The sequence below is a fragment of the Culex quinquefasciatus genome, chromosome 2, assembly GCF_015732765.1.
Source record: "Culex quinquefasciatus strain JHB chromosome 2, VPISU_Cqui_1.0_pri_paternal, whole genome shotgun sequence".
Lineage (NCBI taxonomy): Eukaryota > Metazoa > Arthropoda > Insecta > Diptera > Culicidae > Culex > Culex quinquefasciatus.
In genome coordinates, this window is record NC_051862.1 from 5,357,241 (window position 1) to 5,380,381 (window position 23,141).

The 23,141-nt window shown below is 34.9% G+C and overlaps 2 protein-coding genes across 2 annotated transcripts; both read left to right on the top strand.

Annotated features, from left to right (window-relative positions):
• The first annotated feature begins 2,329 nt into the window (after nt 1-2,329).
• Nucleotides 2,330-3,339, top strand: LOC6050171 (bile salt-activated lipase). The gene is made up of 3 exons (XM_038256247.1): nt 2,330-2,767; nt 2,822-3,077; nt 3,166-3,339. Exons 1-3 carry the CDS (start codon nt 2,330-2,332, stop codon nt 3,207-3,209), a joined length of 738 nt encoding a protein of 245 aa, XP_038112175.1. The 3' UTR covers nt 3,210-3,339.
• A 13,293-nt stretch (nt 3,340-16,632) lies between these two features.
• LOC6051683 (para-nitrobenzyl esterase) lies at nt 16,633-21,378 on the top strand. Its single transcript, XM_038258011.1, has 4 exons — nt 16,633-16,692; nt 19,489-19,972; nt 20,028-21,055; nt 21,108-21,378. The coding sequence occupies exons 2-4, from the start codon at nt 19,529-19,531 to the stop codon at nt 21,298-21,300; spliced, it is 1,665 nt and encodes a 554-aa protein (XP_038113939.1). The 5' UTR covers nt 16,633-16,692; nt 19,489-19,528; the 3' UTR covers nt 21,301-21,378.
• The last annotated feature ends 1,763 nt before the right edge of the window (nt 21,379-23,141 follow it).

Here is a 23,141-nt window from a genome sequence, read left to right on the forward strand (position 1 = left end):
AATTCCCAAAATACGTATTTTTTGATTTTCGAGATTTTTTGATATGTTTTAGGGAACAAAAATCCGCAACTTTTGAGCTATAGAGAAATATGGTCAAAAAATTTGCCGCCGAGTTATGATTTTTTGAAAAACTGGTGATTTTTGGAAAAAATCGAAATTTCATACATAAAATTTTTTTGACCTAATTTTTTTATGCAAAATTGAATTTGCAATCGAAAATTACTTTACAGATTTTTTGATAAAGGGCCCCGTTTTCAAGATATAGCCACCGAAAGTTTGATTTCAGTGAAATATTTGCAGTTTTTCGATTTTTAAAAATAGTGACCATGAGTGACCATTTCTAAAAATATTTTTTTTGAAAAGTTCAGAAAATTTGCTATAAAATTGTCTAAGAGACATCGAAGATTGGACCTCTGGTTGTTAAGATACAGCGGCTAAAAGAAAAAGAAACACGAAAATTGAAGTTTTCTAAGTCTCACCCAAACAGCCCACGATTTTCTAATGACGATATCTCAGCAACTAATGGTTCAATTTTCAATGTTAATACATGAAACATTCGTGAAATTTTCCGATCTTTTCGAAAAAAATACTTTCAAAAATTTTAAATCAAGTCTAACATTTCAAATGGGCGTAATATTGAATGTTTGGCCTGTTTGAAATGTTAGTCTTGATTTTGAATTTTTGAAAGTATTTTTTTCGAAAAGATCGGAAAATTTCACAAATGTTTCATATATTAACATTGTGAATCGGACCTATAGTTGCTGAGATATCGACATTAGAAAATAGTGGGTTGTTTGGGTGAGACTTAGAAAACATCAATTTTCATGTTTTTTAACCTTTGCATGGCAATATCTCAGCAACTAAGGGTCGTATCAACAAAGTCCGAAGAAGCAAAATATAGAGAATTTTCTCAGCTTTTCAAAAATATTTTTTTCAATAGTGGGCAAACAAAAAAAAAAAAAAAATATTTTGAAAAAAATTAAATCAAGACTAACATTTTAAAAGGGCCAAACATTGAATATTATGCCCATGAATATTGTAACCATGGACTACCGCCTTGACGTGCTGGGATTCCTGCGCTACCCAAAACTCAACATCAGCGGAAATTACGGCCTATAAGACATTAGAAAATGGTGGGTTGTTTTGATGAGACTCAGAAAACATCAATTTTCCTGTTTTTAAACCTTTGCATGGCAATATCTCAGCAACTAAGGGCGTATCAACAATGTCCGAATAAGCAAAATATAGAGAATTTTCTCAGCTTTTCAAAAAAAAAAAATTTGAAAGTGGGCAAGCATGTGCACTAATTTAAAAAAATGAAAAACTGCGACTATTTTCAAAAAAAGTCACCTAAAAATGGATTTTAATTGAAATCGGTGCTCTTTATCAAAATTTTATTGAAGTATTTTTTGACAGAAATTTTGATTTTACATCGAAAAATAAAGTTGAAAAATATTTGCGACCAACATTTCGACTTTTTGAGAAAATCAGTATTGATTAAAAAATTTATAACTCGGTCAAAGATTTTTTGCACAACCTGGAAATTGCTGAAAAGTTGGCATTTGATGTACTCTAAAACATTTGTAAAAAAAAGTATTTTTTTGCAAAGTTTTAGTGACAAAAAGTTAAATGAAAAATCACCAAAAAAATTTACCGTGTATCATTTTTTTCCCGTGTAGTCCATATCCATATCTACGACTTTGCCGAAGACACCAAATCGATCAAAAAATTCCTTCAAAAGATACTGATTTTTACGATTTTTCATGCATCGTTATTGTATGGACAGCTGCCAAATTTGTAAGAAAAATTGCTTCTTTGGGCATACCGAAGGCACCAAAAAAATTTCAGCCGGATTAAAAAAATACAAAAATTAAAATTCAAGAAAAAATACCGATTCCGTAGAGAATTGCTCTATTAGAACGACCGCTTCAAGCCAGGAATAGAGATCCGACGGTACAGAGCCGCTCATGGCGATGATTTGAGTTTCGTTTACGTTTTAAGAACATTGCAAGATTACTTCTGCCATCTGTGTTGATGGAAGAATAAAAAAAATATTGTGATAATTCCCAGAAATTAAACAAAAATGCCTGTAACATTTTTTTGTATGCAAAATGCTGAAATTGGTGTGCACCGTCAATTGCTGAAAGAAAAATCATTAAAAACGTAACACAATCTTGTTTAAATCAACCTGATAACGTTATCTTTCAACGCTCTGATGCATCAATCAATTCTGACAGTTCGCATGATTGTTCTACTGCACAATGAAGTGATAAGTATTCGATCGATTCGAAGGATCAACTTTGCTACAACTCATTCAGTACTCTCTAGAATGATGTTCATGCTGGTTGGCAGCTCGCTTCTAATCCTAGCAGTTTCGGTGGATTCCCGCTGCGTTGTAACATTCTCGGAAAGAAGTTCCGGCATTGGCGTCCAGATCACCACCTTTAACAATGTCCGATACTGTGAATATCGCGGAGTTCGGTACGCGACAGCTGCCCGATTTGAGGACCCTGTCCTGCACAATCCGAACGGTCAAGCACAGTACAAACGGGAAGGCAGTAGTTGTCCACAGATGAACGAGTTTTACCACCAGCAAACGACTTCGGGAGATGAAGATTGTCTGTTTATGAACGTTTTTGTCCCACAGTATGATCGCAAGAAGGCTGGTTTTGGTGGTTTTCCAGTGCTGGTGTTCATTCACGGTGGAAGTTTCCAGATTGGATCAGCTAGTTTTGAATTCGATAGAGCGGATCTGCTTCTCGAGAAAGTTGGTATTGGTGCGAACATTATTGTTTCAAATTCTGAAATAATGTATTTTCAGCAAATAATCGTAATAAGCATCAACTACCGACTTGACGTTCTGGGATTTCTGCACTATCCACTGTTTAATATTACGGGAAATTACGGATTGAAAGATCAGCAAGCTGCCCTGAAATGGATCAACCGATATATCAAGTTCTTTGGCGGTGACCCCAACAAAATAACACTTATGGGTCAAAGTGCCGGTGCTGCATCGGTCAGCTATCATCTGTATTCCGATCGTTCACGAGGATTATTTCAACAAGCTGCCCTTCTCAGTGGGTCGTTTCTAGCTGATTGGGCCTACACGTACCGCCCAGAGCACTTTGCCGAGGAGTACTTTAAACACTTTGGATTCAATTCTAGGCAGCAGCTCCTCGATCGCAACGCAAGTGATTTCATTGAGCTGAATTATTGGCAGGGTGCTTATTTTTTCAATCGTTACAACACTTGGCCCCTTCCAACCGCGGAGGCAGACGACGATCCAAATCCATTTCTTACGGCATCACCCCAGGAATTGATAATCCGGAAGCGAGCTTTAGACGTTCCTCTGCTAGTCGGTATAACGATCCACGAATTTGAACTTGTTCGGTTTCCACTTCACACAGACCATGACCGTTTAAACATACCCAACAGATGGAACAATAACGTTTGGAGTCAGCTGAGAAAGTTCACAGAAGTTAACGTGGAACAATTCGTAGAGAAAGGTTGGGTTTCAAACCGAACTGACTTTATCCTGAAACTTTCAAATAGCATGAACGCAATCTTCCCAGTGGAACACACCTGGGACCAAATGATCGCGAGGGGCCACTCTGCTCCGATATTTGCATTTCGGTTTGACTTTGATGGCAAATTTGGACGGTACAAGAACGATCGCTTGGGGCGACGACTGAGAAGCCAACATTATGGAGCAATTCATGGCGATGATTTGGGCTACATTTTCACTCCGTACTGCGTGGAAGAGGCATTGGCGAGCAGGGCTGATTTTCAGAAAGAGTGGGCTGTTCATGACAGGATGACTGAGATGGTGGCAAACTTTGTCAAACATGGGTAAGTTGTGGTTTGAAAATTACTTGTTCCTTATTTCAAGCTGCCTTCTTTCAGAAATCCATCTCTACAAGAATTTGAATGGAAACCTTACAACGCTGAACCTAATCAGAAGCAGTACGCAGTTATTGACGAGATTATGGAAATGAAATCTGGAAGTTTATTGGAACACCATTTGTACAGCTTTTGTAGAGCCGCTTACGATTGTTTGTACTATTTTAATTGCTCTGCAATTCAGACTCAAAATTAAGCTAACAAATTTAGAAAAAAAAATTAAGTTCAAATCTCATGAACCCTGATGTAATCTTTCTCCACTCAAACAAAGATCCAATTCTTCCCACATTACGTTGATCTACGCGTTTAGATTAATTCACCACATTTCAATGCACACTGATAACACAAATTACCCTGGTTTACAAAACAATCAAGTTCAAGAATGTGTCTGGATCACACCAGTCAACCAAGCTCAAAGCGCAGCCGCTCTGTCTACCGCAGTCAGTGCGCTTCAAGATGCTGATGCTGTTGGTTTGAAGCTGTATTTGTGCAACAGCTCCGGCGCGAGCAAGTGGCGATTGCGTCGTTACATTTCCCGAAAAGAGTATGGGAGTTGTCCTCAGTTGAACGACATGAACTATGCAACTCAAACTTTGTGGAAATCCGTCGGTGGAGAAATTCTCCTCGAGCGCTTTCAACGGGGCGCAATCTGATCGACCCCAGTACTCTTTCATCGACGATGTCCCAAAAATGAAAACTGGTAGCTTACTCGAGCCACACTTTTATGACCCGTGCCAAGCTGTTTACGTCAATGCAAAATGCGACAGGTGTATAACTTTTGATTAAATAATCAAGGTCGAATCTTTTCATTAGCCCTGTCCGGATTGTTTTCAAAAAAATAAATGAAAATATGTTTTTAAAAAAAATTTCATTTCATTCTGCACAGCATGCGTTGCCGGTGTGCCAATTAATTTCAATAACTTTCGAATGTAGGTTAATTAAAAATGCAAATTATTTCTCCAATCCGAACGGTTCACGTGCGCGGAAAACGAATAAATTCATTCACCGCGCACCGCACGGTGGCGATATTTCAATTTCGAGGTGCGTATAAATATAAGTAAGCTGTTTTGTTCGTCGATATGAATCATTTTGCGGGGGGAGTAATTTTGTTTTGCTGCTTTCTCGGGCTGCGGGAATGATTTACACGAGGTGGGTTGGAAGTTGGATGTTGACAAAATGATTTGAAATTGGAAAATAATTGTAATGTTTATCCACAAAATTTGCAAAGTAAAATCTACTTTGCAAATTTTTTCAATATTGTCAATTTTGTCAATTTTGTCAATTTTGTCAATTTTGTCAATTTTGTCAATTTTGTCAATTTTGTCAATTATGTCAATTTTGTCAATTTTGTCAATTTTGTCAATTTTGTCAATTTTGTCAATTTTGTCAATTTTGTCAATTTTGTCAATTTTGTCAATTTTGTCAATTTTGTCAATTTTGTCAATTATGTCAATTATGTCAATTTTGTCAATTTTGTCAATTTTGTCAATTTTGTCAATTTTGTCAATTTTGTCAATTTTGTCAATATTGTCAATATTGTCAATTTTGTCAATTTTGTCAATTTTGTCAATTTTGTCAATTTTGTCAATTTTGTCAATTTTGTCAATTTTGTCAATTTTGTCAATTTTGTCAATTTTGTCAATTTTGTCAATTTTGTCAATTTTGTCAATTTTGTCAATTTTGTCAATTTTGTCAATTAATTGCCTGATATTGAATTCTGTTAATCAAGAATTCAGGGTGATTAGGAATTCGAAGTATGGAAGATCTGATGATATGAAGACTTAAACATATTAAATATTAAGGAATGAATTGTTGTATCCTCAAAAAAATTCCATTCATTTCTTTTGATTTAAACATATTTTGGGAATGTAAAGGATCCATCAACACGTATTGAAATCTTCATTCAAAATAAAGTCATTAAAACGTTACTTTCATGGTTTTGTTCATTGCTGAAATCCACTAATTTTTATGAAAACCGTATTAGCAATCTTCATGCGACCTACAATTTGATAGTTTATTCTTTTCAAAATAGTTGTTATATTTGATGTATTTAAATAACGATGTTAACGATTGATAATAGAGCAATTCCAGCTCAAATCGATAATTTTTCTGGTACTTTCGTACCCGATCTTCTCCGATTTCAATGAAACTTTGTGGACATGTTATCCTAAGACTATAAAAGCCATTTTTTGTACATGGAGCCAATTCTGGAGTTTTTTTTAAAAGGTCCTATAAACCAAATTTTCATTGTTTTGCTTTTTGGGTGTTTTTGAATACCCCTGACTCAAGGTGGTTCTAAAAACACCAAAAAAAGCAAAAAATGAAAATTTGGTTTATAGGACCTTTTCAAAAAAAAAACTCCAGAATTGTACTCGAAAATTACATTTGAGAAGGATATAACTCATTTATTTTTGTTTTATTTTGTAATTAGAAAAATTTGGTATCTCGAAGATGATGCTTTGTATCAAAAAGAAGTCAAGGACAAACTTGAAGGAAATCGGACGAGCTTTTTGAAAAAAAATACACTGAAACAAAAATACACGACACTTCTAGGGGATTCTTAAATGTTTTAGTTTAAAAATAAATTTTAAGGAGTTGTCACGATTTTTTTCGTTCAAAATTTTTGGGAAATAGCCTAAGATGTTACCAAAAGACTGACGAAAAATGCAGGATGGTATGTCTCTCCTAAAAAAATACAAAAATCATTTACTAAAACTGTTTCTTTGAAAAGTGGTCCAAACGTCAACATTTTTAATAACCTGTAGTGGGAATCGATTCCCCAGACAATTTTACCTAGAAGTCTGCATATTGACCATTTTCCAAAGTCCAATCCTTCTGAAGATACAGCGGTTTTAAAAATAAAAATGATGAAAAAATAGGTTTTTTGGTGGTTTTTGGCAATTTCTATATGACAGACTTGATTTTTCAGTCTCGTAAATATTTTTAACGGAAAGTTCGTCCAATCTCCCATAAGTTTTCTTTAGACAGCTTTTAAATTTGACAATTGTGCAATGTATTTAAGCTTATATCTGTTTGCCCATACATTCAATTGAAATGTGTCGATCCATTATTCCACTAAATGTATTTAAAAAGATTATTCCAAACAAATGATGATAAAATTTGGATCTTATTCAAGAAAGAGTGCATTTTTATGATTAAAATTGTATGAATTCTACAAATTGCTTAAAAATGGCAAAAGAATTAATTATTTTAATTACAAAAATACACGCTCTAAACACAAATCCTATTCCGAACAATTACCTAAATTGCATCCTATCGGAAATCGCCAACCTCCTCCCAATGAGGACGCCCAAAAAGTCACCACCAATAAATTCCCCTTTCGTGAAATCAAAAATCACAGTTCATTTATCCTTGCTGTACATTGCACCAAACAATACGCCGAACCAGCCATCCGTTTAATTGTGGCCACTGAAATATGCATAGTTAAAAATTTAATGACAACTTCCCCAGAGAGGCTGGACTAGAGGACACACACACACACACACACACACCCGGTCGGTCAGGTCACCAGATTGGACCGCAAAAATCAGCTCAGTAAATATTCACAAGGCCTCGACCAAACGACCAAACCGCAATCCAGCAGCACATCATATCCTGGACCAGCATTGTGACCCAGATTTGATCAGGAAATCGCCAAATTAGTGGGTGGTGGCAGTGCTGGGTGAACGAAGGGGACCACGTGGGGTGCGCCGGAACATTTGTGATTGGAACCAGCTGGCCGTTCAAAAGTTTGCCGAGGAAAAATCGACGTATACATGCAAATTGCAGCCGATTTTATCTGGCGGAAAATAAAGCATAATTACAACCGGATCGGGATGCAAATGTATAGGGGATATTTGGAGGGCGGGGAGAGTGGGGTGTGATGAACTATGCTGGTGATGCATTTTCATTACCGCTCTTTGGTTTAATTATATGACCCGCATTTTATGATCAGAATGAGCTTTGAACTCCAAGCTGGGGACAGAACAACTTCAGTGTTGCCAAATTAATGAGGGGATTAAAAATTGATGTTTTGATAGCTGTCTAAGATAAACTTAATCACAAAACTAAATAAACTAATAAAACAAATTCAAAATAATTTTAAAAAATGATTCTGGCAACCCTGAACCCACACGTGATTAAGGTAATCACACCTTACCGCGTAACCCCACGCCGAGAGCGTTTAAACCCAACTGATCGTAAAATGTGGCCAATTAGAACAGCACAAAAATAATTAATTTACAGCCGTTTGATTTGATGGCTCGGATGAAAGCTTCACGCCCACGCGTGATTATCGCGACAGATTAACTCGATTAAAATGGGCGATTAAAAAATCGTTCAACTAAAAATAACTTTTGCGCGCAGGTGGGCACTCAAATGCAAAAGTTCACGTGTCTTCCCGGGGGAAAAATGAAAAATCCTTCATTTTGCGCTAAAGTCAACAAAAAAAACTCACCCACTGGAAAAAAAGTTCGACTGCAAAAATCTCTCGTGCTTTATGAACTGGAAGCACATGTTCGTGAATGGTTTTTTTTCTTTTCAGAAATTGAGAGATTGGAAAAAACTGCCAAAGAAAATTCGACACGAGCGAGCGAGGAAAATCTATTGTTTGATCGGTTGCACACGGGGAAAAGCCTGCAGGCTGCTGCAAGCGCAGCCATTCGTCTTGTCAAGAAAGTCGGAGAAAAGTGAGGAAAAAATTGTTTGAAATTAAGAAAATTAAAAAGCTTTTTCTGCACTCTTTCTATTTTCTGCAAGATTGAATTTTTATCATCAAACAGATTGGCCGGGACAGGTGAAGAGCGCAGAATTTTGCAACGATGAACTTATTTCGTCGTTGAGTGAGAGATTATTAACATTACTTTACTTATTTACTAAGCTTCTGAGACAAGGCAGAATAATATTTTAACAATTTTGACAATTTTAACAATTTTGTCAATTTTGACAAATTTGACAATTTTGACAATTTTGACAATTTTGTCAATTTTGTCAATTTTGTCAACTTTGTCAATTTTGTCAATTTTGTCAATTTTGTCAATTTTGTCAATTTTGTCAATTTTGTCAATTTTGTCAATTTTGTCAATTTTGTCAATTTTGTCAATTTTGTCAATTTTGTCAATTTTGTCAATTTTGTCAATTTTGTCAATTTTGTCAATTTTGTCAATTTTGTCAATTTTGTCAATTTTGTCAATTTTGTCAATTTTGTCAATTTTGTCAATTTTGTCAATTTTGTCAATTTTGTCAATTTTGTCAATTTTGTCAATTTTGTCAATTTTGTCAATTTTGTCAATTTTGTCAATTTTGTCAATTTTGTCAATTTTGTCAATTTTGTCAATTTTGTCAATTTTGTCAATTTTGTCAATTTTGTCAATTGAGTCAATATTGTCAATTGAGTCAATTTTGTCAATTTTGTCAATTTTGTCAATTTTGTCAATTTTGTCAATTTTGTCAATTTTGTCAATTTTGTCAAAATTGTCAAAATTGTCAAAATTGTCAAAATTGTCAAAATTGTCAAAATTGTCAAAATTGTCAATTTTGACAATTTTGACAATAAGGACAATTTTGACAATTTTGACAATTTTGACAGTTTTGTCAATTTTGACAGTTTTGTCAATTTTGACAATTTTGACAATTTTGACAATTTTGACAATTTTGACAATTTTGACAATTTTGACAATTTTGACAATTTTGACAATTTTGACAATTTTGACAATTTTGACAATTTTGACAATTTTGACAATTTTGACAATTTTGACAATTTTGACAATTTTGACAATTTTGACAATTTTGACAATTTTGACAATTTTGACAATTTTGACAATTTTGACAATTTTGACAATTTTGACAATTTTGACAATTTTGACAATTTTGACAATTTTGACAATTTTGACAATTTTGACAATTTTGACAATTTTGACAATTTTGACAATTTTGACAATTTTGACAATTTTGACAATTTTGACAATTTTGACAATTTTGACAATTTTGACAATTTTGACAATTTTGACAATTTTGACAATTTTGACAATTTTGACAATTTTGACAATTTTGACAATTTTGACAATTTTGACAATTTTGACAATTTTGACAATTTTGACAATTTTGACAATTTTGACAATTTTGACAATTTTGACAATTTTGACAATTTTACAATTTTGACAATTTTGACAATTTTGACAATTTTGACAATTTTGACAATTTTGACAATTTTGACAATTTTGACAATTTTGACAATTTTGACAATTTTGACAATTTTGACAATTTTGACAATTTTGACAATTTTGACAATTTTGACAATTTTGACAATTTTGACAATTTTGACAATTTTGACAATTTTGACAATTTTGACAATTTTGACAATTTTGACAATTTTGACAATTTTGACAATTTTGACAATTTTGACAATTTTGCCAATTTTGACAATTTTGACAATTTTGACAATTTTGACAATTTTGACAATTTTGACAATTTTGACAATTTTGACAATTTTGACAATTTTGACAATTTTGACAATTTTGACAATTTTGACAATTTTGACAATTTTGACAATTTTGACAATTTTGACAATTTTGACAATTTTGACAATTTTGACAATTTTGACAATTTTGACAATTTTGACAATTTTGACAATTTTGACAATTTTGACAATTTTGACAATTTTGACAATTTTGACAATTTTGACAATTTTGACAATTTTGACAATTTTGACAATTTTGACAATTTTGACAATTTTGACAATTTTGACAATTGTGACAATTGTGACAATTTTGACAATTTTGACAATTTTGACAATTTTGACAATTTTGACAATTTTGACAATTTTGTCAATTTTGTCAATTTTGACAATTTTGACAATTTGGTCAATTTTGTCAATTTTGTCAATTTGACAATTTGTATATTTCCAAGGAAATTTTATCAAAAAATCGGAAAAATGATGATTAAAAATTATTTGAAATGGTAATTAAAACGATAATTAAAAATTGATTTCCAAAAAACGAAAGCATTTGAGTAATTGTTTTAGAATTAAGTCAATTTAATGAAATTAATTTTTTATATTTTCTTGAAACCTCATGGTGGCATTTTTTTTGTCTTTTAAATGGGTAATTCTCCGCCAACTCACACAGCAGTTGCCCCGACCCCTCTTCGATTTGCGTGAAACTTTGTCCTAAGGGGTAACTTTTGTCCCTGATCACGAATCCGATGTCCGTTTTTTGATATCTTGTGACGGAGGGGCGGTTCGACCCCTTCTATTTTTGAACATGTGAAAAAGAGGTGTTTTTCAATAATTTGCAGCCTGAAACGGTGATGAAATAGAAATTTGTTGTCAAAGGGACTTTTGTGTAAAATTAGACGCCCGATTTGATGGCGTACTCAGAATTCCGAATAAACGTATTTTTCATCGAAAAAAACACTAAAAAAGTTTTAAAAATTCTCCCATTTTCCGTTACTCGACTGTAAAAATTTTTGGAACATGCCATTTTATGGGAAATTTAATGTACTTTTAAAATCTACATTGTCCCAGAAGGGTCATTTTTTCATTTAGAACAAAATTTTTCATTTTAAAATTTCGTGTTTTTTCTAACTTTGCAGGGTTATTTTTTAGAGTGTAACAATGTTCTACAAAGTTGTAGAGCAGACAATTACAAAAAATTTGATATATAGACATAAGGGGTTTGCTTATAAACATCACGGGTTATCGCGATTTTACGAAATTTTTTTTGAAAAAGTTACTTTTTGCGTTTCTCTTTGTTTCGTCGTCCGTGTCTGTCGCGGGTGACCATGAATGGCCATGATCGATGACGACCAACTTTTTCAAAACTTTTTTTCGTAAAATCGCGATAACTCGTGATGTTTATAAGCAAACCCCTTATGTCTATATATCAAAATTTTTGTAATTGTCTGCTCTACAACTTTGTAGAACATTGTTACACTCTAAAAATAACCCTGCAAAGTTAGAAAAACACGAAATTTTAAAATGAAAAATTTTGTTCTAAATGAAAAATGACCCTTCTGGGACAATGTAGATTTGAAAAGTACATTAAATTTCCCATAAAATGGCATGTTCCAAAATTTTTACAGTCGAGTAACGGAAAATGGGAGAATTTTTAAAACTTTTTAGTGTTTTTTTCGATGAAAATACGTTTATTCGGAATTCTGAGTACGCCATCAAATCGGGCGTCTAATTTTACACAAAAGTCCCTTTGACACCAAATTTCTATCTCATCACCGTTTCAGGCTGCAAATTGTTGAAAAACACCTCTTTTTTCACATGTTCAAAAATGGAGGGGGTCGTACCGCCCCTCCGTCACGAGATATCAAAAAACGGACCCCGGATTCGTGATCAGGACCAAAAGTTACCCCTTAGGACAAAGTTTCACGCAAATCGAAGAGGGGTCGGGGCAACTTTTCCCGATTTCGTGTGAGTTGGTAGAGAATTACCCAAATACAAATAAGGATTTTTAAACATTTTAGTATAGCAAGCTTTTTTTCCAGTTTTTAAACTTTGAAAATCCCACGAACGGCCGATTCGAGCTGAGGCAAATAATATGATTTTTAGAAAAAAAAAACTATTTTTTTTCAATTTGTTTTATTTGCTAAACATTTGAAAAATTTAACTTATAAAACGGTTCTTAGTAAGAATGATCAGGAATGCTTGAAATTATTAAAATTTGAGCATTAACTATTTAAAATAGTCGATAATTATAAATTGATTTTTCCAATTTAAAATTCTAATTGGATGCCGCAATTTTTTTATCAAATCAGTCCTCATTGAACTAAAATCACACTCATCACAGCGCAGTTGTTAAAACTTTCGAATTCACGTTGAAAAAAAAGGCTCGCACTGCCTTGCAGCAGTACATATTCAAATCATGCGGCACATTTGTCCCAAAACTGGAACAATGTTCGGTTGGCCCGGCAAATCATGCGGAAGTTCTCTGCCGGCTGCTGCTCGCACATTGACTGGTTTTCTGACTGCAGTTTTCTGATCTGAAAACATGACCGTACCTCGAATCGTAGGTTTGCAAAAAAAAAGTCAATGCACTTTAGTAGAGGGTTGTTTTTGTCCTGAACAAAACAACTATGAATTAATTTAGAAAATTCGTCAAATTACTGTTTTGAAGAAGTAATGTTGTTTTGATAAAAATAGAATATTGGACAACCCTATTCGATTAAGTCCAGCTCAACACTTTGACAAGCAAAGACAAGGTCCAAAGTTCGTCTAACACGTCGTGTTGCCTGGAAAAAACTTCTCACAATTTGAGTGCTTTCAAACTGCTATCAGAGCTAGGGTTGTCCAATTTTTCATTTCATCTTCTCAAATATGTGTTTATTCGCAATTTCGAGGACCACCCCTGAATGTCGTTCCGCGAACAGAAAAAATTGGACATTTTTCATTCGATTTTTGTTCCGACTGCCGCTCACGTGTTCCAGCTCTTTTTTTTTGGATCTCATTTATTCCTGTTTGCTACCTTCCTCGTTGTTTTTTTCTTCTTCCTCCACGTGTTTCAACTAGCCAAAACGGGAACATTTCCATTTTTGCCTCCATCCAAATTCCGGGGGAGTGTGATTCTCGTGATCACGTACTTTGCCATCGTCGTCAGGAGGTTCAGGGGATACAGCTGGGACTCGTAATAGTACGGGTTTTGCTTGTTTTCCGAATCAACGTGCAGTGTAGAATTTGCAAGCACTTAAATAAGCATGACTGCATCACAAAAAAAAAAATCGAGCTTTGAAAGCTTCTAGAAAAAAAAACGGAAGCACTTGATTCGAGTTCCTCTGCTCACGCTCACGAGCACGGTACCAGCACCCACGTGGGCCCTTCCGGCAGTCTCCGAACAAATAAACAATCCGTCGTACGTGTACAAATTGTAACTGTTAATTTGCATGAAATTTGGGTGCCATCCGTCATCGAAGGGCATGACAAAAATTTTGCACGCTAACTTTTATTGTCAAGTAAGGAACAGCATCTAATTCCAGCGTGCCTCTAATGTTGGCAGGTCAGAACTTTGACATTCAATTGATGCTTATTAACAGCGTTTTCAACTGAAAACGAGTGGCAAATCGCTGAGAAGTGAGCACGCATTTTTCATTCAAAGTTTTGTAAAATTAGTTGTTTAAATAGTGAAAATCAGCAAATTGGATGAAATTAGGAGCGAGTGCTTAACCTGCCAAACATACGAGAATTTTCCCGACGTGGTGCTTTAAGGTGAAATCGGAGTGCATCGGTTTGGGCTTCTTCTTACATGCATTATTCTTGCTAGTAGTCAGTAAAATCATTAGCATCATCAGCTTGATTCTTCTGTTGTTGTTTACCAAAGTAAATCTAACAAAAATTTGTTTGTTTTGTTTAATTTAGAATATTTACAACTAAGATTAATTCACCTGACAGTGAGTTGTTCCACTTTATTATAAGTTTAAAAATAATAATAATCCAGGTCATATGATTTATGCAAGATCTCTAATCGAACGTAAAGTACTTATTTGCCAGCATCAGGAGCTCGTTTGTAATACAAACCGTTCTCAAAATAATCCTTGAAATATTACTTAGAAGAAAACGAAAAGTTGCCTCAAAAAAGATCATTTTAGTGTTGTTTTCTATGTTTTTTTTTCTTCACTTTAAGAAATATTTATATGCTTTTGTATGCTATGGAAGAAAGTTAAAACCGACGACGTTAAAACAATAACATTTATTCATTTTTTCATTCCAGTACTACTTTAAGTATTTTCGTTTTTTGACAAAAAAATCGTTTAATATCTGTGGGTTTTATTAAAAAAATCTTCATGGAGATCATGCCATGTAAACACGACTTCTCCTTCACACTATTCTTGACATGTTGCAGCCGGATGCGTCTTGCGTTGGTAGCCTCTTATTGAGCTTCTTCGTGAGGGTCACTCGATGGATAAGTTCCTTCATGGCGTCGCGGTTCCTCCAGAGAGTCGTGGTTGCTCTTGATCTTATGTTGTTCAGGCGGTTCCATCGTGAAGTCTAACTCGAGGCGTACGCGGGCTTTCAGCTTGAGCATCGGAGACGATTCTTCATCCGGAAGGTGACCCTGGGCTTTTCCTGTCGGGACTATTTATCCGTTTTGACCACCTTGGCGACGGGTCAGAGAGACTTGCCTGAATGCTTCGTCAAGCTTGCGCTGCTCGGCTTGGCTATTGGTTCTTCAGCTTTGCCAGTTCCTTCTCAAGCTTCTTCTATTCAGGCAATACTATCTCTGAAGATGGTCACTTTCTGCGGGGGTTCCTTCTCGATGCCTTCCGGTTCTTGTGCTGGTATTATCTGTAGCAAACCGATGCAAATCCTAACCATCTCGTTTGTGGAAAGCTGTAAAAAGGATTGCACAAATTAAATAAATATCGTATTTTCTATTTCTCCGTATTTACCTTTCGATTCTCACAACACTTCAATTTTGGTTCCACCGCCAACTGTATCCGAAATAGGAACAGCCATTGCGGCCCAACACCAGTTCCGGATTCTGCCACCAAGCCAAAGTTGCAAGGCGGAGAAAGATATTTTTCCCGAATTCTTGCCGAACGACGAGGACGATGATGCTGGCCCTGATGTAACTCTAAGAAGGTCCGTGCGGGAATTCGTTGCCTCACCTTGAATCAGTTCTTAGCACCCGGAGAAACTCCGCCAACCGCGGATTCAAGTAAAAAACTCACTTTTTCTCAGCACAACCACTTTCCACAACAAAATTTTCCTTGTTGTCGTTGTTGTCTGTTTTGTCGTTTGACAGATGAATTCTCGTCTCTGATTGGTTGCGAGGCAAGCGGAGAGAATGTCGTTGCTTTTGCGAGACGAGGCGTAGCAGTGATGCCGATTCAAGTGCAAAAAATGTGTAGCAAAAATATGTTATGCTTGAATGGGTGTAAAATATGACTAAAACATGGTTTAAATTGTTTATTTAATAGTTAAAACTGATTATGTTTGCGATATTTTTGTCAAAATATGGTTTGAGGTGTTTGAACAAAGAAAAATTTCACTAATTAATTTTGAGAAACTATAAAGTTGGTATATGTTGCTGGCAACACTCATGATGCTCGCCAATGAATGTTTGAAACGATCTTACACAAAGGAAAATCGAAGCAAACTCCTGGTTACATATATGCCTGCTTCAAATGTGAGTCAAGAAATGATTATTTGAGGCTGTGTGTATGAAAAAGAAGAAAAGCAATAATTTTTCAAGTCGTGGGTTCGGAAAAAAGCACAAATTGTGCTAAAAATACTCATTTTTGGGCATTCAAAACTAGTTTCCCGTAAAGTTTTCGTCAAATTTTAAAGTGCTTAGTGAAATGAGACCAATCCGTGAAGAAGGCATCAAAATATGAGTGAAACTAAAGCTGTGACCAAATATTAGAAGAAGATCAGAAAAAGAGTGCCTACGAGATGAGAAGAAGAAGAATCCTGAAGAAATTTTGCATGCTTCCAAATTGCGAAGAGTTTTTGAACATTTCAATTGAAAAAATGAAATAAAATAAATTGGAATGGATAAAAAGTGACCAGATAAACCTAGTGTTAAATTTTAGTAAAGGTAGGTGATAAAATAGCAATCCTAGAGCAAAGATTCTGGTCATCGTTATTTTGTGGCGATCACGGCTAAGGGTTAAACACAAATCATTGAAAAAAATTAAGGCCGTACGACGGCGGCCTTTTTCGGCCATTTTCTGGTGGGCTCCAATTCCACCTTAAGGATGGTTTCGATTTTTTGTTGTTCTGTAAAGACCTTGTAAAATTGTGTCTAGCAAAAAGAACACCATGGTCTACGATCTCTGTTCATAAAAAAGGTATGATATTAGCAGATTTCGGTCATTCGATTTTTTTTTTGTATTTTTTAATCCGGCTGAAACTTTTTTGGTGCCTTCGGTATGCCCAAAGAAGCCATTTTGCATCATTAGTTTGTCCATATAATTTTCCATACAAATTTGGCAGCTGTCCATACAAACATGATATGTGAAAATTCAAAAATCTGTATCTTTTGAAGGATTTTTTTGATCGAGTTGGTGTCTTCGACAAAGTTGTAGGTATGGATATGGACTACACTGAAAAAGAATGATACACGGTAAAAAAAATTTTGGTGATTTTTTATTTAACTTTTTGTCACAAAAACTTGATTTTGCAAAAAAAGACTATTTTTATTTTTTTTTTTAATTTTTTGATATGTTTTAGAGGACACAAAATGCCAACTTTTCAGAAATTTCCAGAATGGGCAAAAAATCTTTGACCAAGTTATGATTTTTTGAATCAATACTGATTTTTTCAAAAAATCGAAATATCGGTCGCAAAAATTTTTAAACTTCATTTTTCGATGTAAAATCGAATTTGCAATCAAAACGTACTGAAGTGATTTTTTGATAAAATGCACCGTTTTCAAGTTATAGCCATTTTTAGGTAACTTTTTTGAAAATAGTCGCAGTTTTTCAAAACATTCAATATTACGCCCATTTGAAATGTAAGTCTAAATTTTAAATTTTTGAAAATATTTTTTTCGAAAAGAACGGAAAATTTCACGAATGTTTCATGTTTTAACATTGTAAATCGGACCTATAGTTGCTGAGATATCGACATTAGAAAATGTTGGGTTGTTTGGGTGAGACTTAGAAAACATCAATTTTCCTGTTTTTTAGCCTTTGCATAGCAATATCTCAGCAACTATGGGTCGCATCAACAAAGCTCAAGGAATCAAAATATAGAGAATTTTCTCAGCTTTTCAAAAATATTTTTTTCAAAGGTGGGCAAACATGGGCACTAATTATAAAAAATGAAAAACTGCGACAATTTTCAAAAAAGTTACCTAAAAATGGCTATAACTTGAAAACGGTGCATTTTATCAAAAATTCACTAAAGTACTTTTAGATTGCAAATTCGATTTTACATCGAAAAATGAAGTTGAAAAATTTTTGCGACCGATATTTCGATTTTTTGAAAAAATCAGTATTGATTCAAAAAATCATAACTTGGTCAAAGATTTTTGGCCAATTCTGGAAATTTCTGAAAAGTTGGCATTTTATGTCCTCTAAAACACATCGAAAAATAAAAAAAATAAAAATAGTGTTTTTTTGCAAATCAAGTTTTAGTGACAAAAAGTTAAATGAAAAATCACCAAAATTTTGTTTACCGTGTATCATTTTTTTCAGTGTAGTCCATATCCATACCTACAGTTTTGCCGAAGACATCAACTCGATCAAAAAATTCCTTCAAAAGATACAGATTTTTGAATTTTCACATATCATTTTTGTATGAACAGCTGCCAAATTTGTATGGAAAATTATATGGACAAACTAATGATGCAAAATGGCTTCTTTGGGCATACCGAAGGCACCAAAAAAGTTTCAGCCGGATTAAAAAATACAAAAATTAAAATTAAAGAAAAAAGACCGATTCCGTAGAGAACTGCTCAGGTGTGGAGTACACTGGAAAAAAATGATACACGGTAAAAAAGATTGGTTATTTTTTATTTGTTTATTTTTTGTCACTGAAACTTGATTTGCAAAAAAAAAACAATATTTTCAATTTTTATTAATTTTCTAATATGATTCAGAGGACTCAAAATGCCAACTTTTCAAAAAAAAATCATTTTTTTTTAATCAAGACTAACATTTTAAAAGAGCCAAACATTCAATATTTCGCCCATTTATAACGTTAGTCTTGGTATAAAAATTTTGAAAATATTTTTTCGAAAAGACCGGAAAATTTCACAAATGTTTAATCGGACCATTAGTTGCTGAGATATCGACATTTGAAAAATGGTGGGTTGTTTGGGTGAGACTTAGAAAACATCAATTTTCCTGTTTTTTAAACCTTTGCGTGGCAATATCTCAGTAACTAAGAGTCGTATCAACAAAATTCAACAAGTCGTTTTAATATTCAAATTCTGATGAAAAATTATCAGAAAAGACATATTTTGCATGCATTTTCTTGAAACTGACTGTTTATACTACATCCTTATGATATTTCTACATTTCCAACTTATAACATGATTTTTTGCCAGCTATAACAAACATGATATGCTACTAAGTGTCCGGATTTCGAATCATGACGTTAATGTCCTCTAAAACAAATCAAAAAATAAAAAAATGTTTTTTTTTTCAAATCAGGTTTTAGTGACTAAAAGTTAAATTGAAATCACCAAAAAAATTTTACCGTGTATCATTTTTTTCCAGTGTAGTCCTTATCCATACCTACAAATTTACCGAAGACACCAAATCGATCAAAAAAATTCTTCAAAAGATACAGATTTCTGAATTTTCATACATCATTTTTGTATGGACGGCTGCCAAATTTGTATAGAAAATCATATGGACAAACTAATGATGCAAAATGGCTTCTTTGGGCATACCGGAGGCTCTTAGTATTACACTGAACATATCAAGTTATTGAAATGAAACAGATGTTTAACAATAGTCCCCAGCCTGTTACTCCGGCTTCTAGTGACTCATCCGAGCAGATGCTGGACGGATGCGTAATGCTTGATAACGTTATATTACATTCTAATGTTTGTTTTGTTACGCCAATCGGTTCGCAACTCTGTCCCAATTGTAATCTTTGTCTACTCCATGTAATCGTGCATCTTTCAATCGTAGACCGACGGTCTCAGTTTCATTCTCAGTGCTGGCCAGAACGATGTTTGGGCTGGTTTGCTCTGTTTGGTTTGTGCTTTCAGTCCTTGCGGGTTCAACAACTTCGCACTGTACCGTAACATTCCCCGAAAACAAGAAAGGAGTTGGCATCTACAATGTCACGTTCAACAACGTCCACTACTGTGAATATTTGGGGGTTCGGTACGCAACATCTGCTCGATTCAGGGATCCCGTCCTGTACAAACCGAAAAATCACGAACAATACAATCGCGAAGGAAGCATTTGTCCTCAGATGAACGAGCTCAGCTACGCGGATGCTATTAACGGTGATGAAGATTGCTTGTTTTTGAATATTTATGGTCCACAATATGATAGCAAGAAAGCTGGATTCGGTGGCTTTCCAGTGCTGGTGTTTATCCACGGTGGAAGCTTCCAACTTGGTTCAGCTAGTTTCGAGTTCAGTGGAGCGGATCTACTAGTGGAGAAGGTATGTTTTACTTAAATTTGTATTTTATGAGTATTGTGCAATATTTTGTTTTAAGGAAACCATCGTCATCGGCGTGAATTATCGTCTTAACGTACTGGGATTCCTGCACTATCCACCGTATAATATTACTGGAAATTACGGCCTGAAAGACCAACAGGCTGCCCTGAAGTGGATCAATCAATACGTAAAGTTTTTTGGAGGAGATCCCAACCGAGTAACGCTGATGGGACAAAGTGCCGGTGCTGCAGCGGTCAGCTATCATCTGTACTCCGATCGTTCACGAGGTTTGTTTCAACAAGCCGCCCTTCTCAGCGGATCGTTCCTAGCTCCGTGGGCTTACACGTACCGTCCAGAGTACTTTGCCGAGCAGTACTTCAAAGCAACTGGAATAACCTCCCTTCAGCAACTGTACGATCGCAACGCTAGTGATTTGATAATGCTCAACGACTGGATAGGATCGTACTATTTCAGTCGTTTCATCACGTGGACCCTACCCACCAGCGAGGCAGACGATGATCCCAACCCGTTCTTCACGGCATCACCCCAAGAAATGAGCATTCGAAAACGTGCCCTAGATGTGCCACTGCTGGTCGGAAAAACGTTGCTTGAGTATGAAACTGCCATGCTTTACCATTCCACACCAACGCAAAGAATAAACGTTCCAAACAGGTGGAGTCAAAAGGTTTGGGAGAAGCTTATTAGTTATATCGATGTAAATGTTCAACAATTCAAAGAAAAAGGGCTGGTAGCAAATCAAAGAGAGTTCACCATCAAAGCTTCAAATAACTTCAACCTTAACTTCCCACTTGAACACTCGATTGATCAATTGGTGGCAAAGGGACACACGGCTCCCATCTTTCTGTACCGGTTTGACTTTGATGGAAAGTTTGGAATGTACAAAAATGACGTCATTAAATCACAACTGATCGATACCCGCTACGGAGCTGTTCACGGAGACGATCTTGGGTACATCTTTAATCCGTACATTTTAAGGGAGGCACTGAACAGGAAAAAGAATTATCAAAAAGAGTGGATGGTTCATGACAGGATGTCAGAGGTGGTGGCCAATTTCGTCAAACTTGGGTTAGTGAATGAATTCCTAATTTTGAAACTAATTTAATTTTCCTTATTTCAGGAATCCATCACTGGAGAACTTTCAATGGACAGCTTACAATGCAGAATTCGATCAAAAGCAATACGCAGTCATTGGCGAGTCTTTTGAAATGAAAGCAGGCAGCTTGATGGAGCCTCACTTTTATAGCTTCAGCAAAGTAGTTTATGACTGTTTATATTATTTCAATTGCACATCCATTGAAAATGCTAACTAGAAATATTATATCCATAAAAAACAGTTTTCGGGAATCACTTCAGGAGTTCTTTTTCTTTTCATGTATTTGAAGAGTTGAAAAATCTATGGAAGTTTTTGCGCAGAAAATTAATATTTTATTGCTATCGCTGGTTTAAATCCAGTCGTCACTATTACGTTCACCAATAAGTTGCCTTATTCGTACGACATTTCACAAACAAAACTTTTCAGGCGTTCTTTGCAATCAAGTGTAAACCATTGTCCTCTTTCTTGTGTAGAGCTAGAGTATTTGATACCAGCACAGTGGAAATCCATATTTGGTTGATTTACGTCCCATTTCGTGAAGGTGAATCGCTGTCCAGTCGGTTCCCAGTTGAATTCATGTTGGTTAGCAAGCTTGCTGCCACCAATCCAGTAAAATGATGTCTGGCCGAGCCGAGGGTCACAAGTTGGACTTTGGGTTAACATGATAGCCGTTTCGATGTGTTGTTGCTCGTCAGGATTGTTTATGACAGCCGGTTTCATTCTCAATCGGTGGCAGAACTCAATCGCACCAATCCAGTTGACCTCTTCATGGAAAACCACATACTCCTTTCTATCGAGATGCTGGCCAAGAGCAGCCAGACAACCAACGCCTAACAGCAGAAACACTACCTTGAACATGTTTAGTCTTGACGATTTCTAGACGAACTGAACACAGTCTAAATGTTGAAGCTTTTTTATAGAAGAACTTTCTCGCGAAGAGTTACCACATGATACAATGTTTTTTTTTTTGTTATTGTGATTAATAGCTTGTTGTTGTTAAACAAGAGGTGAACTTTTTAGGAATGAATACTCTGAACAAGCAGCTCTCAGATTATCACGGGCATATACGGGACTTGTTTAACATTGATAAGCATGCGAATAGAATGGACTGATATCGTGATTGTTTACAGTGATTTATATACACAGTGTCTCTTGGCACCAGGTTTATCTAATTTGAGAATATGTTTTCAAATAGTACCATATGTCTATTCCCGGTAATAATAAATCACTATTTTTGTGACTTTTATTTTATAAATTTCCAGAAAATTCCCGATATTGATAAACAGAGTCAACATTCTAAAATAATTATGTCTTCATTGACCTCGAGAGTTTTGTACAAATTCAACCTGAAAGTCTCTTTCATATTATTAATGAAATGATTGTTGGTGGTATTGATTGACTGGGGGTCATTCGTAAAGCACGTGTAGACTTGATGGCTGAATCACATATTTGACCTCCAATAAAAAGTTTCCGAACCAAATTTACCAGATTTCTAGCTTTCGTTGAAATAAGCCCCTTGCTGAAAACCACAATACGATCGAATAAAAATCTTTTCCTTGTAAAATTTTTCATGAAAATAATCTAAGATTATTTAATTTAATAACAATTTATCACCCAACACTATTTTTGCAATCCTCTGTTATATTACACCATGAAATTTTAAAGCATTTTTAAATTAATCAGATTGTTAAGAAATGTTTTCAGAACACTTTCTCTTTAAAAGCGACCTTCTTCAACATTTTTGGATTAAAATCCCATTCCAACGACGAACACGGCCTACTGTTTTTTTTTTCATGATTCTAATAAAACAATTTTAATTAATATCATCTAAATGAAAGAATAATTTTCATATTTTAACAAAATGTTATCATCATCACAAATTGCAGAGTAGGCGGTGTTCATAATGTAAAAGAGAACTAAATCCAGAAATTCGCGAAAGTTCGCTTTTTATTTAATTAAATTTGCATATATCTGCTTGCTTGTATTCTTCACAATCTGATTGATATAAAAATGTTTAAAAATACCGTAAAACGGGGTGACTTTGATAGCCGGGGTGAC